Source organism: Oryx dammah, unplaced genomic scaffold (genome assembly GCF_014754425.2).
Source record: "Oryx dammah isolate SB20612 unplaced genomic scaffold, SCBI_Odam_1.1 HiC_scaffold_1, whole genome shotgun sequence".
NCBI classification, from domain to species: domain Eukaryota; kingdom Metazoa; phylum Chordata; class Mammalia; order Artiodactyla; family Bovidae; genus Oryx; species Oryx dammah.
The window spans coordinates 23,093,426-23,107,405 of NW_024070185.1; the positions used below are offsets into that span (position 1 = coordinate 23,093,426).

Consider the following 13,980-nt stretch of genomic DNA (forward strand, 5'->3'; position numbering starts at 1 on the left):
ATAAAATAAAGCTAAATAATATAGAAAAGCTTCTATAATACAAGGTATGAATGAAGTAGTCTCCTTGGTTGCTAACCATTTCCTGAGTACTGATGTGTACTCAGACTCCCAGTCGCGTCCAGCTCTTTTATGACCCCATGGACTGTAGCCGGCCAGGCTCCTCTGTCCATGGGATTTCCCAGGCATGTATTTTGGAGTAGGTTGCCATTTCCTCCTCCAGGGAATCTTCTCGACCCAGGGACTGAACCATTTCTTACATGATAACAAAGCAATTAAGTTTCCCAAGGAACAGGGTCATCAGCAAAAGAGAAGACCCTGAGAGACAAGAATGTTTTCATTAAATTGCCCTAAGTCTTAACTACAATTAGTTCTCAAAACCTTTTTAACCACACTAGACCTTCATCAGCCCATGATCCAAGACTCACTGGATCCAGCAGCTTTAGCCAGGCATTTTAAACATCTCGTTTGAGATTGACTAAAAAGTACCTTTAAGGAGTCTCAGAAAATAGACTTTCATCTCTCACACCTTTATTTTCCCCAAAATACATAAATTACAGGTTCCTCTCTTATTTGAATGCACAAAAGAGAACACAAATCAAGTGCTAGTTTATCTAGAGCATTAACATCCTACCAAACATATTTTTTGAAAGAAGGGGTAGGGGGTCGGGGAAGCAGTTGAACTGAAATTACAGGCTGTCATGACATCTCAATATCGAAAACTAAATACCTGGTTCCATAGGAGAGTATGGTTTTTATTCACAATCCTGTTACTAAGCAACTGTAACAATGGCTGCACGAAGCTTTCTAGAAGTTAGCACAGTTAAGCGATCTAAGGAAAGAAAAACAGGGAAACTCCTTGCTTATGGGAATCTTTATATTAGGATGAACTCAATGTAAAAACAAAAACTAACAAAACCAAAAACAACCTGAACTTAAAACAAGCAGTTCCTTAAAGGACCAAAAAGTACATGCTACCACATATCTTCACTTTATTTTAATTTTATGTAACTTCAAAATTCACATTTAACTGCTGATAATAATTTCCTTACTGTGTTTCCTTTGTAGTCCCCTTCTTTCCTTCACCCTCCCTAGGAAATAATTTTTTTTCAATTTCCTTGCTGATTAAAAGAACATTTTGGACCTCTTATGCCCATTTCTTTGTTTACAGAAGCTATAAAAACTAGTTTACAATTGTTTCATGTTGCCTCCGCTTTGAACCCCAGAGTGCTCTTGGACATCAGACTATTCCTTTGAAGGGAACAGTCTCTCAAACAGAGCCAGACACTTTCCCAGCCACTCCCTGAATTTTAGACAACCAGAGCTTTACAAATGTCAAGTCTCTTTTCAAAGTTAGACTATACAATGTAGCAGGCTCCAGACCAATGCTTCTCAAATTGTGGGTTGGATCTGGAGGGGGAGGGGGTGGGAGGGAGAGAGGTGGAAGAGAGGGAAGCTTTTCATACATGTTGCAGGGGAATTTTACAGACTAGACCTGCAAAGGGACTTCCCTGGTGGCTCAGATGGCAAAGAATCTGCCCACAGCACAAGACCCAGGTTGGATCCCTGGGTCAGGAAGATCCCCTAGAGAAGGGAATGGCTACCCACTCCAATACTCCAGCCTGGAGAATTCCATGGACAAAAAGAAAAAAAGAGCCAAAGAGTAGGTTAAAACAGAGAGGAAGAACCACACTGACTTGTCCCTCCAACTTCCCTTACAGCTGTCAACATTTAATGCTGAGAAAGCTCCAGAAGCTACATTGTCTGCTGCTGCTGCTAAGTCACTTCAGTCGTGTCCGACTCTGTGAGACCGTATAGACGGCAGCCCACCAGGCCCCCCGTCCCTGGGATTCTCCAGGCAAGAACACTGGAGTGGGTTGCCATTTCCTTCTCTAATGCATGAAAGTGAAAAGTGAAAGTGAAGTCCTCAGTCGTGTCCGACTCTTAGCGACCCCATGGACTGCAGCCCACCAGGCTCCTCCGTCCATGGGATTTTCCAGGCAAGAGTACTGGAGTGGGGTGCCATTGCCTTCTCCGACATTGTCTAAATGTCTATTCCATAGAAGGATGCTGCGTCTCCCTCCTTCCTCCCTTCCTCTGACTCTCTCTCCCCCCGCCCACTGCCCTCTCTTCTTCTCCCCCTCTCCCCTTCTCTCTCTCTCCCTCTGAAGAATGCTAGGCAGACAAAATGAAAAAATAGCAGTTTTACACTCATTCTTCTACATCAAAGCTGAGCAATCTTTGTGTGGTTCTGTGCCCAAGATACCTCTACGTTGCAATAAATCTCTATTTCAAAAAGAGAAAGCCAGAGACAAGCAGAAATTTAAACACTGGAAACAGAAGATCCAAAATGTCTCAGCCAAGAACCACAGGGAAATGACAAAGTCATTTCTGCTTTTAGATCCCAAAGATAAAAACAGTTTTCTGTCTCAGAAGATTCCCTGAGGAGCATTTGGAAGAGCCGGCTGTGTGGGTTCCCTGTTTGTAATTAAATTTAACCTAATTTCTTAAATTTAATTCTCATTTTGGTTTTTTTAAAGCTGTAAACAATGCAGAGTATAGTCTTTGTAATCACTGCAAACCACAAAGCTATGCTACTTGAAATAAAACAAAGAAAGAAAATTCTTCACAAATAATCATTATGTCTACTGGCAAGAATAAAGAAAACTTAGCAGTTTTATAACACGTTTCATGATCAAATTGATGCAAAAGTTAAATTGGTCAGCTTCAGAATCTACTCTGCCTACATCTCCTGTGGCTACCAATGTAGACAACATGAACACTCTAAGAAACTGTAAAAAAAAAACTTTTAAAACAGCTAAAAACTTATTTTCTGTCTTTTTATTTGTGTGCATGCCCACACGCATATGCACACACATGTGCACACTTGAACAAATGTTTTTTTTTTTCCTGTTGTCATTGTTCAGTCGCTCAGTCATGTCTGACTCATTGGGAACCCCATGGACTGCAGCATGCCAGGCTTCCCCGTCCTTCACCACCTCCTGGAGCCTGCTCAATCTCATGTCCACTGAGTTGGTGATGCCATCCAACCATCTAGTCCTCTGTCATCCCCTTTTCCTCTTGCCCTCAATCTTTCCCAGCATCAGAGACTTTTCCAATGAGTCAGCTGTTCACATCAGGCAGCCAAAGGATTGGAGCATCAAAGCTTCAGCATCAGTCCTTCCAATGAATATTCAGGGTTGATTTCCTTCAGAATTGAATGGTTTGATCTCCTTGCTGTTCAAGGACTCTCAAGCATCTTCTCCAGCACCATAGTTTGAAAGCAACAATTCTTCGGCACTTATCCTTCTTTATGGCCCAACTCTTATATCTAAATATTGTTTAGAAGGATCCTATTGTATAACCACAAAAATATCAGTTTTGAGGGGCCTTTTAAAAGGTTAAGTTTTAATGTGTCTCTCTTTATGTAATTTATTGGTTGTCCTCAAACAAGCCACCGAGATTTTGCCTCAGTCATTTTTTCAAATGTGGATAGTAGTATTAGTTCCTCCCTAAATAGCTTTCACCTTAAATTTACAACATTAGAACCTCCTTGCACTGTGTAGTTGTATTGTTTATATCCAAAAGTAAGACTATCAGCATCTAAAAGGGGCCAAGGGAATGTCTCTAAGAGATAATCAGAGCAAGTTAGATTACACCTTTAATTCAAGAATGTCTTATTAGAAAATGATAAGATGTTTCTAATGTCTCATTAGAAAATGGCATGGGCCATCCTTTGCACATCAGTCTAAGTCCATCATCGCTGCTATAAACTGGAAAGCAGAAGTTTTGCTGATAGTGGATCAGCATGCCATCTGTATACATTAAAATTTGTCAGTAATATTAGATTTTTTAATTAAAAAATATACTTTTGAATTAGCAACACGTTCACATAGTTAAATAGGCTTCCCTGGTGGTTCAGACGGTAAAGCATCTGCCTGCAATGTGGGAGACCAGGGTTCGATCCCTGGGTTGGGAAGATCCCCTGGAGAAAGAAATGGCAACCCACTCCAGCACTCTTGCCTAGAAAATCCCATGGACGGAGGAGCCTGGCAGGCTACAGTCCATGGGGTTGCAAAGAGTCAGACACGACTGAGCAGATTCACTCACAGAGTTAAAAATTCAAAAAGGCATATGAGGCAAATATTCTGCCTTTCCTCTGTATCTCAGTTTTTCTCCTCAGAGGTAAAAGTCTTACCAGGTCTTATTTATTCTTTTAAAGATGTTGTATGCACATGTCACTTAAAATTTATAGGTACATGTGTTTTCTTTAAAAAATAAAAAAGTAGCCTACTAGACATAGTATTCTTTTTCATTTTTTTAGTGAAAAAATATATCTTTTCCATCATTCCTTATTTTTCCAGCTGTATAATATTTCACTCTATCAATATGCCATAATATACCAGTTTCTTATTATTTTCAATCACAGGCAGTGCTTCAGTGAGTAATTTTAAACAAGGTTACCATTAGTTTTCAAGAGTCTTTGGAAATATGGCCAAGATATAGAAGAAAGCTTTGAATTTCATTGTATGCAAATATAGGAACTTTAACAATTGAAGGATCCTGAAAAAAAAATTTTTTTTTGTTTCTTAGAGTATTCATATTGTCTAAATTGGTAGTCACAGGAGATATAGACAGAGTAATTCTGAAACTAACCAATTTAAATTTTGCATCAATTTGATCAAATCTTTATTCAGAATGATCTGGTTATCTACTAACTGTCAAAGAGTGTGCTAGAGACAAAAATACAAGTTAAAAATATAAACATATTGTGAAAGAGCAAGTAGCCCAGCTGAAAGGGGGGAAGTATCTAGGTAGAAGAGCTGATATCTGAGCTGAGCTTTGAAATATGAAGAAGAGATTTCAGAAAAAGAAGGGGAAGGAACATTACATGCAGAAATGCAGTGTGCACAGGTGTCAGAACAGGGATCAGGTGTGCACGGCTAACAGGAGTGTTCATGGCAGAAAACGCAGGCTGAACAGAAAGTGGGAACTAGTTTGGGAAGGGCGTGTATACCATACTAAAGGGCTTGGACTGATAAATGTAGACTAAAAAGACTATATGCAGACTATACAGAAAAATCAAGCTTCCAAAAAGTTCCAAAAAGATGATCTAAGGGAACAAAATAAGATTTGTGAAGAAAGGTTAAAAGGCCAGAGGTTGATGGCTATTAAACACATGAAAGGATGTTCAACATTGCTCATTATTTGTCTGCTCACTTGCTCAGTTGCATCTGACTCTTTGAGACCCCATGGACTGCAACCCACCAGGCTCCTCTGTCCATGGAATTTTCCAGGCAGGAATACTGGAGTGGGTTGCCAGTTCCTATTCCAGGGGATCTTCCTGACCCAGGGATCAAACCCACATCTCTTTGACTCCTGCATTTTCAGGCAGCTTCTTTACCACTAGCGCCACCTGGGAAGGTATTCACTCATTATTCGAGAAATGCAAACAAAAACTATAATGAGGTATCATCTCACACCAGTACTAGTCAGAATGGTCATTATCAAAAAAGTCTACAAATTATAAATGCTAGAGAGGGTGTGGAAAAAAGAGAACCCTCTTGACTGTTGGTGGGAATGCAAATTGCTACAGCCACTATGGAGAACAGTTGGAGATTCCTTTATAAACTCCAAATAAAGCTAGCATACAACCCAGCAATCCCACTACTGGGCATATACCCTGAGGAGGCCAGAACTGAAAAAGATATGTGTACCCCAGTATTCACTACAACACTATTTACAATAGCTATGACATGGAAGCAATCTAGATGTCCATCAACAGATGAATGGATAAGAAAGTTAGGGTGCATATACACAATGGAATATTACTCAGCTATATAAAGGAACACATTTGAGTCAGTTAATGAGGTGGATGAACCTGGAGCCTATTATACAGAGTGAAGTAAATCAGAAAGAGAAAGACGAATGTCATACATTAACACATATATGTGGAATTTAGAAAAATAGTGCTGACAATCCTACTGGCTGGGCAGCCAAGGAGACACAGAGGGGAAAGGAGAGGGTTGGATTACATAAGCAAATAGCATTGAAACCTATACATCACCATATGTAAAATAGACAGCCCGTAGGAATTTGCTGTATGATACAGCAAACCCAGTGCTCTGTGATAATCTAGAGGGGTGGGATGGGGAGGGGTGGAAGGGGGGTTCAAGAGGGAGGGGACATTTGTATACCTAATGCTTATTTATGTTGATGTACGGTAAAAACCATCACAATACTGTAAAGTAATTATCCTCTAATTTAAAAAAATAAAATATATATTAAAAAAGGCCAGAGGTTATTTAATTCAATAGACCTCAAGTCCAGGAAGGCACTAACCAAAGATTGATGGTGACAGCTATATTCCATCTCCACTGAAGGCAGGAAAAAAGATCAAGTATTCAGTTCTGGGTTTCCTTGGTGGCTGAATCAGCAAAGAATCTCCCTGCCAAGCCGGAGACACAGGTTCAATCCCTAGGTCAGGAAGATCCCCTGGAGAAGGGAATGGCAACCCAGCCCAGTATTCTGGCCAGGGAAATCCCGGAGAAGAGGAACCCCCAGTCCACCAGGGGGTTGCAAAGAGTTGGACACAGCAGCAACTAAACAGCAGCAGCAGCGAATGGAATAAATACGGTCAAACCAAACAAATTCAAAAAACCAAACATTATTTACTTCAAATAATCAGGGGAAGGTATGTCTAAATCACAAAATGCTTTTAAAGAAATTGATGCCATTATTTTCTAATGTATGCACTGATGTTAAAGGCTGACCAAGGCCAATAGGGTATCAACTTTACCACTGTGGAATGAGTATTGCTTATGGGCAAACTCCTTTCTTAAAGTAAGTCAGGAAATTACACTGCAAACTGTGGGTTATAAACTTGGCTATTCATTAAAAAGAGCAATAACACTTTCAAGCAGAGTCCCAAAACTTAAGTACAGCAAAATGACCACAAATGCCCAAATTTTCAGAGCTTAATTTAGCATGTTCTCACCACATATGAAATATCAACTGTATGACATTTTTAGGGAAAGAACAATAACTAGTAAGTAGGATGAACGGTGAACCTGAATGGCAAATCAGTGAATTTTTGTCTAAAAATTTAAACTATTAACTGATCAAATATGAAGGAAAGGAGCACCTGGTTGATGGAATCAGGTTGAGAATCCCATTGAGAACATAGCTGAACTCCGCGTGATCCTGAGCGACAAGGGCCACCAGACCCTCGCAGCAAGCTGTTCGAACTACGACATTATCGCTGCAACACTTCTCCCACAGCAAGTTCAAGGCAGGAGTCTGAAATCAAACCAGTGATTAAAACACATGTCTGATGACTATCAAATGCATACACAGCCCTAGCAGCTCATCAAAGTGTAATTCGTTCACTGTAGGCTGACCTTCCTCTACAAAAATGATGCTGGGTCATACCATGTGTAGGATACACTGGGGCTGGTTTTCCAAGAGAGGCAGTGGATGTATTCTGATATCGTAACTCTCTCTCCTCTGGTGTCTTTGCAGCAAACTGAGGCTGGCTGCGGAGGTTCTATCTGAGTCTAAGCAATGCAGCTACTAGGAGATCAAAACTATGGTTTGGTTCTAGCACTATGTTCTAACCAAGCCATTTAACCAGACACCAACCATACCAGCATATCAGTTAGTCTAAGTTGGACTTCAAATCATACCTATGCTTCAAGCCCTGAACATTTTCAGAAAGTGTTCCTGCTCTCTTCCCGCCAACCTCTATTTAAATCATCAACTGGTCAAACATGGAGGAAAGAGCACCTGATTATGCCACCCTACTGTCCCTTACGGTGCCCCTGCTCCAAGTGATTGAAGCTGAATGTGGACCCAGAGGAAGGAGACAGAAGCAGCTGAAGCTACAAGCAAGCTGCTGGTTCCAGGACGACCAAAAAATGCCTAGAAAAACTTTTTTGCCCAAGGAAGAGAGTTTGACTTCTCCCTTCACACTGTGAACCTGTCATCTTTGATAGGAAAGCATCAGAAAGACATAAAAGTAAATAGTTCTTCATTTTGAAAATTCCTAGTAAAGCAGAGGTTCTAGCTCTCGTAACTTGCTCAGGAACTTATGACTCTCCTCAAAAAAAAAAAAAAAGATAATAAAAAGTTCACTACTAATGATGAACCTACATTTGAATCTATTCTGGGCTAAATCCATTTAGATTTTACATGGGGTTAGGGTTATTTATTTTTGCTTTTTTTTTTTTTAAAGAACACAATGAAGCTATTTTTGCTTTCTTCTGACATAATTTACTAGGGAAACATAAAATCTGGACAGAAAAAAATTACAATCCCCAGCTCCCATGGAATAACTAAACTAATGAAAATCAACATAAATTGTGCCCACTTTCCCATGGTAGCTGACTCTGAGAGCCTTTTCAATCGTAGGATCCCACTAACTAACTGTACAGAACAAGACAGTTAACAGTCACTGAAGGGAAGAAATATTTACGTTCCATTTCTTTTATTCCAAAGGAAATTTTATTCACCTGTGTGGACCATACCAAAGGGTTCTAAACATCATCACTCCACTTCTAAGCCAGAATAACAAAATAAATGAATAAAAAACTGTTGCCTCAGGTAACATTGCACCTTCATGGAAGGAAGCACTCATTTATTAGCAGAAGAGGAAACATTTAGTTACAGGGATTTGACATTCAATAAATTCTGGCAGTTTAAGTAAAACTACCAGATCTTCTCAGAGTACATAATGTGATTATAGGCAGGATTAAGATCAGAGTTCTCAGAAAACCTAATTTATATGACTACATACAAACACCAGATAAATGCCCATTAGTGAAGTATGCCTCTACATTGACCTCAATGTGTCAGCAGAAGTGATTCAGAAATATAACTTGAAGTAGCTAATATAAAGGAATATGAGAGAAAGGAAATAAATTTATTTGTTATGAAAAAAAATCTTATTTCCATCACCTATATTCTCCATAGAGTTTACCTTGGAGGCCCAATTAAGCAGAGTTTCCAATCAGCATGTCAAGCTACATAGCACTGGTCAACCAAAACCCAAGTGGTAAATAGGTCAGTAAATATGTCAGCATTGGCATTCACCAACCCTATGAATGATACAGAATTTTTCCCTCCAGTTCTACCTGTCAAAGCATGACCTTTCTAACTTAGAACTCGTGTGTGGGGCTACCTAAAGCCTGAGAAATCTCCTACACCCCAGCGGAGCCATTGTGTTCACTCTGTCCATTAAACAGATTCCCTCAGCAGTAACTCTACTGGCCTTCTTCTAAAGGCTGCCTATGCTCACTCCACCCATGTTCTTTCTCATTTATAGTCATAAGAATACTCCCCTTCCCTGTCTAGTTCCTAGAGTCTATTGTAATACTTTTTAAAGTTTAAAAGGAAAACATGGCAAACAAAGAAACAGAAATAGATAAAATCATTTCTATAGTGACCTGAATTGTGAGGAAAACAAAAGAAGCGCAAAGGCGGTCCAGTTACCAGCAATATCTGAATAGAACTAAGCACGAAATTAAAGACAGACCTGGTTTGTGCACTGGTGAATCTTTTCTGAAAAGCTGTTTTCCTTTAGAACTGCAGCAATAAGATGACCCACAGCCTACAACAAACAAGATTAATGAGTACATTCCCGCAGAAGTTCTCTCTCAATAGTGAATTTGAAGGTCACTAACAGCAGTACTAGTGGATATGAGTATACCAGTCAATCAGTAGTAACACTCCCATTCAGGGGGTTTGTGCTCTGAAGAAGGCACTGTATTTGGCACTCCACAAATGGAATCTCTCACCTTCACAACAACCCTCAAGGTAAGTATTTTTATCCTATATTTTATCCCAGTAAGCAAACTACAGTTCACAGATGTTGAGAAAATTGCTGGATTTTCTGTTTAAATTGTTGTCACTTGGTATTAGAAGATAATTTGAGATTGCTTAATCCATTAATCCATGAGACAAATGAGAAACTGCACAGTTTTTAAAATCATCTTTGCAACTAAATGAAACGCATCATGCTTCATCATGCCCTTAATGAAGATAGAGAAAACTCATCACCATCTTCATGACTATGGCCCACACAGATTTGAACCAACAGGTCCTCCCCCCACTTCAAACATTCTCTTTCCTCTAGGATCTAGGATGTAATATCCCTGTTGGTTTCTCATAGGTTTTCAGCTCCTTCATAAGCTTTCAGTCTCATAAATCTCTAAAAATTTTCCATATCGTCTTTGGTCAAAAAACCCAGAATTAAAACTAAGATGCTCATAGGAGTGCTGATTGATTCCATAAATATATAAATGTTGTTACTTCCTATCGTCTCAACTCCATTCTCCTAGATCTTCAGCACCACCCAGCATTGCTGTCGTAGAACCACAGACTAGCAACGACGACAGCCGTTCTAGGTATGGGTTGGGAAAAATTTTGCTATGGCAAGAACTATTCAGTCTGCCCACGTGACCAATGTCTGATATGGATGTATAAACACCCATCAGCCTTGCAAAGTCTCCAGAAAAGCTCAAACAAAAGCACAGCACCTGCTCCTTCATTTCTTTTTTGCATTTCACACACTAGAATCGAATTCAGACCTCAATGATCAATGGTCTTTACAAGTCACTTATTTACATGAAATTTAAGTTTAGATCAATGACCTCTTACCTCCTTGTTAAAGAGATAGTAACAAAAATTGAGGACCAGTGAACAGCTTCAGTTCCTGTTTACAATATAACCATATTTCATTGAATGTAAATGGCCATCAAATGCAAGATGTACCATTATTTCATGAACCACTAAGAAAGAAAAAAGGCTGCCAATTAATGTTATACAATGCCTCTTATAATTTATTAATTTTATTATTTATTTAATTTTATGTTAATTTATGTTTATTTTCTAAGAGCTCTTTCAGACTCTTAGAAAATCATGGCCAAATGCACAAATGTGCAGGCAATATCAATTGTATAATGACTGCTGCCATCAATTACTAAATGCAGATGTTAAACATGAAAAAAAATGTGTGAATCAATGAAATATGGTGCTAACACTGAGCAGTGGTTACAGAAGAACAATAAGAAGTATTCACAGAGGACAGGGAACAATTGCAAGCATCTAATAAAACCAATATGAAACACAACATGGACAAAAAAAGCTACCATTCGTATTTAGAAAAAGGACTAACAGAAAATAACTTAATGATAAATATCCCCCACTGCCCACCAAATTCAATTTCTCTAATTTACCTTCCAATTTATCCCTCTAACAAATGAGACAGTATAGCCTAAATTGATTTTCAAATACAAAATCCAAGCATAAATCAGCCTATGCTGCTACATAAGTTTTCCATAACAAAGAGTAGCTTAAATGGATACCGCCCACTAAACAATACATATACACTTTTCTCTTAATTTAACAGCAACACATATAGGCATTTCTTTATCTATGCTAATGAAGGGACTCCACGCACAGGAAAATAGAAACTGTGGACAGTGTCCTCCAAGCCTTCATCTTCTTCATGGTAAGCACCTGTGTTGCACAGGATATGACTCCAACCCAGTCAGGTAGAAGGGAATCTTGCATAAGGAGTGTTCTACTCCTCATGGAAGGGTTCCCCACTACCCAGCTAAGTCAATTCCCACAGCAGGCATCTCCGAAGGTAACTGCTGAGAGTATCCAAGACGCCGCAGGTTGGTAAATCTTCAGGCAGGCTTCAGCTGGCCCCTTTGCTATACTCTCATGAGAAAAGACAGCAGCTATTATGGTACCTTGATTAACCAAAATGCTTCTCATTAGCTAAAGGTTAACCAGAAAACCAGTTCTGTTTTACCCCTAATAACTGAAAAGCTCTTCTAAAACTAATTATCACAATCTTCTACCTGAGTTAGCATATAGATCTAATTTTTCAATCCAGGATATTTTACTGTTTTAATATCATTATTATAAAAATCTATTATTCTTAATAGTTGTACTAAGAGTAGAATATACCTTTTAAAATAGGAATATCTGACATTCTGAAGATGTATAACCATTTACTTCTGTTCCCAATGATTAACTACAGACCAAAAAATATATATTCAGAGGTTAATCAAAGTTTTTTATCTCTAAGAAGAAAAGTATGACATAAATAAAAGCACAGATTGGTCAGTTTCACTATTTACTTTCCTATGTCTAATATAAATTTTCAAATTAACTGATATAAAAGTTAGTTATTAATATATACTCCTGTACACAGATGAATAAAAATATTTAATGTTAAAAATATAAATTTCAATTAACAATCCACCAAAAATGTTAATGTGTTACCATGAAGCATAAATAGATAAATAAATGAACACATAAGTAAAATTACCTGTGACTGGATAAGAGAATTTGGAAATTCAAACCTTTTCCTTATGTCATCCGACATTTTTACTTCTCTTACATATAGGCAGATTCTGTAACCAAAACAAAAGATATCTGTTACTCTGGAAAAGGAGTTCAAATAACTATTTGTCAAATAACATGAAAGTAATTCTGTACAAACTCAACAGTGGCAATAAAGCACAGAGCCCTGGAGAACAATCCCTTGGCACACCCTTCACTGTTAACCACTTCAGCCCTCAAATGGCATGACTGATGGCACAGTAAACTAAAAACGCCCAACAGTCCTTAGTTTTCCCATGAGAGCAAATCCCAAAACAGATGAATTCACTCCACAGAAACAAAACAAACAAACAAAAATCCAAAAGTTCAGGTCTAAATCGCAGAATTTTAAAAGTTCAATCACACATTTGAAATAGAAATTCATCCTTCTGTGGATCAAAACTCCTGAGGAAGAAAGAACCAAACTTTCACAACATTGTTTAAGCTGTGCCTCACTTTGGTACAAGCTTCCACTGAAGCATGAATCTACCCGTTTGTGGCAAGTGTGAAGGAAGCATGGGTTGGGTTTTCTTCAGCAAGTGTAGAAATGACCTAGAAATTCACACAGCCAAACAGACCCTTTGTCTTCGAAAAGAGGAACAGCAAGCAATCAGCACCAACTTTTAATATTTACGTCATGCCTCTCATGCCTACTGGGTTCTCAAGCACAAGAAATCACAACAAAACCATAGAGGACAGAGTAGTAAAGTGGAGGCAGAGAACTCATAAGGCGGTTTCCCAAGGACCCCACTTGATCCAGTCACCACACAGCACTGAACCCACTGAATTACACCCCACTCTAACAAGCAGGATGCTGTAGGCCACCTATTTATTACAGTATAACTTTAAAAAAATGCTTACATTAGTACTGTAATCTATGTTACCTTATAAAAATAACAGGCAACAAAACCAAGCTCTCCTGATCTTAAAAATGAAGGCATTTTGTGTTGAACCTGCAGCTTTTTCTCACTATTGTCTTCCTTTTCTTCTAAACCCAAACTCCCTGAATAATTTATGCTACTTTTCTTCCTCAACATATGGGTCCAACTTAACCCCCTTGAACTGGCCATTTCACAGCACTGAAACAACATGTTCTGACTGCAAACCATGTCCCTTATCTAATCCACTCATTAGCTTTTAAACAGGTCAAAATTTCAACTTCCCAGTTGTATTAATCTCACCTTTCTTGAAATGTTCTTCTCTGTTGTTCTACAAGACATCATAACAGAATTTCCCAAAGTGTGTCTTGGGGAAAGCCAAGATAGAGACCTCTTCGAGAGGAAAAAAGAATTTTGTAGGGACATATATTGCCATTTTGAAAATTCAAAAAGTAAATAAAAAGCCAAATAAAACATGAAATATGTTAGAAGGTGATACAATGGGAAAAAATAAATCTGATCTCTTTCTCTATGAGTTTGTTTGTGAAGTAAAACTGACCTACAATGCTATGTTAGTTCCTGTTACACACATAATGATTCGATATTTCTAAGCGTTTCAAAATGATCGCTATGGTACATCTATTTACCATCACTAATACAAAGTTATTACATAATTATTGACAAATTTCCCACACTATACAATTCATACCTG

The 13,980-nt window shown here is 38.5% G+C and overlaps 1 protein-coding gene across 1 annotated transcript in view; it reads right to left on the bottom strand.

Annotated features, from left to right (window-relative positions):
- Nucleotides 1-13,980, bottom strand: part of FOCAD (focadhesin) — a 294,818-nt gene that overhangs the window by 256,442 nt on the left and 24,396 nt on the right. The window contains exons 2-4 of the mRNA XM_040238382.1: nucleotides 12,338-12,422; nucleotides 9,530-9,604; nucleotides 7,142-7,296 (exon numbers count right to left, since the gene is read on the bottom strand). Of these exons, the coding sequence (XP_040094316.1) occupies nucleotides 7,142-7,296; nucleotides 9,530-9,604; nucleotides 12,338-12,394 (287 nt within the window). The 5' untranslated portion in view covers nucleotides 12,395-12,422. The remainder of the gene's footprint in view (nucleotides 1-7,141; nucleotides 7,297-9,529; nucleotides 9,605-12,337; nucleotides 12,423-13,980) is intronic.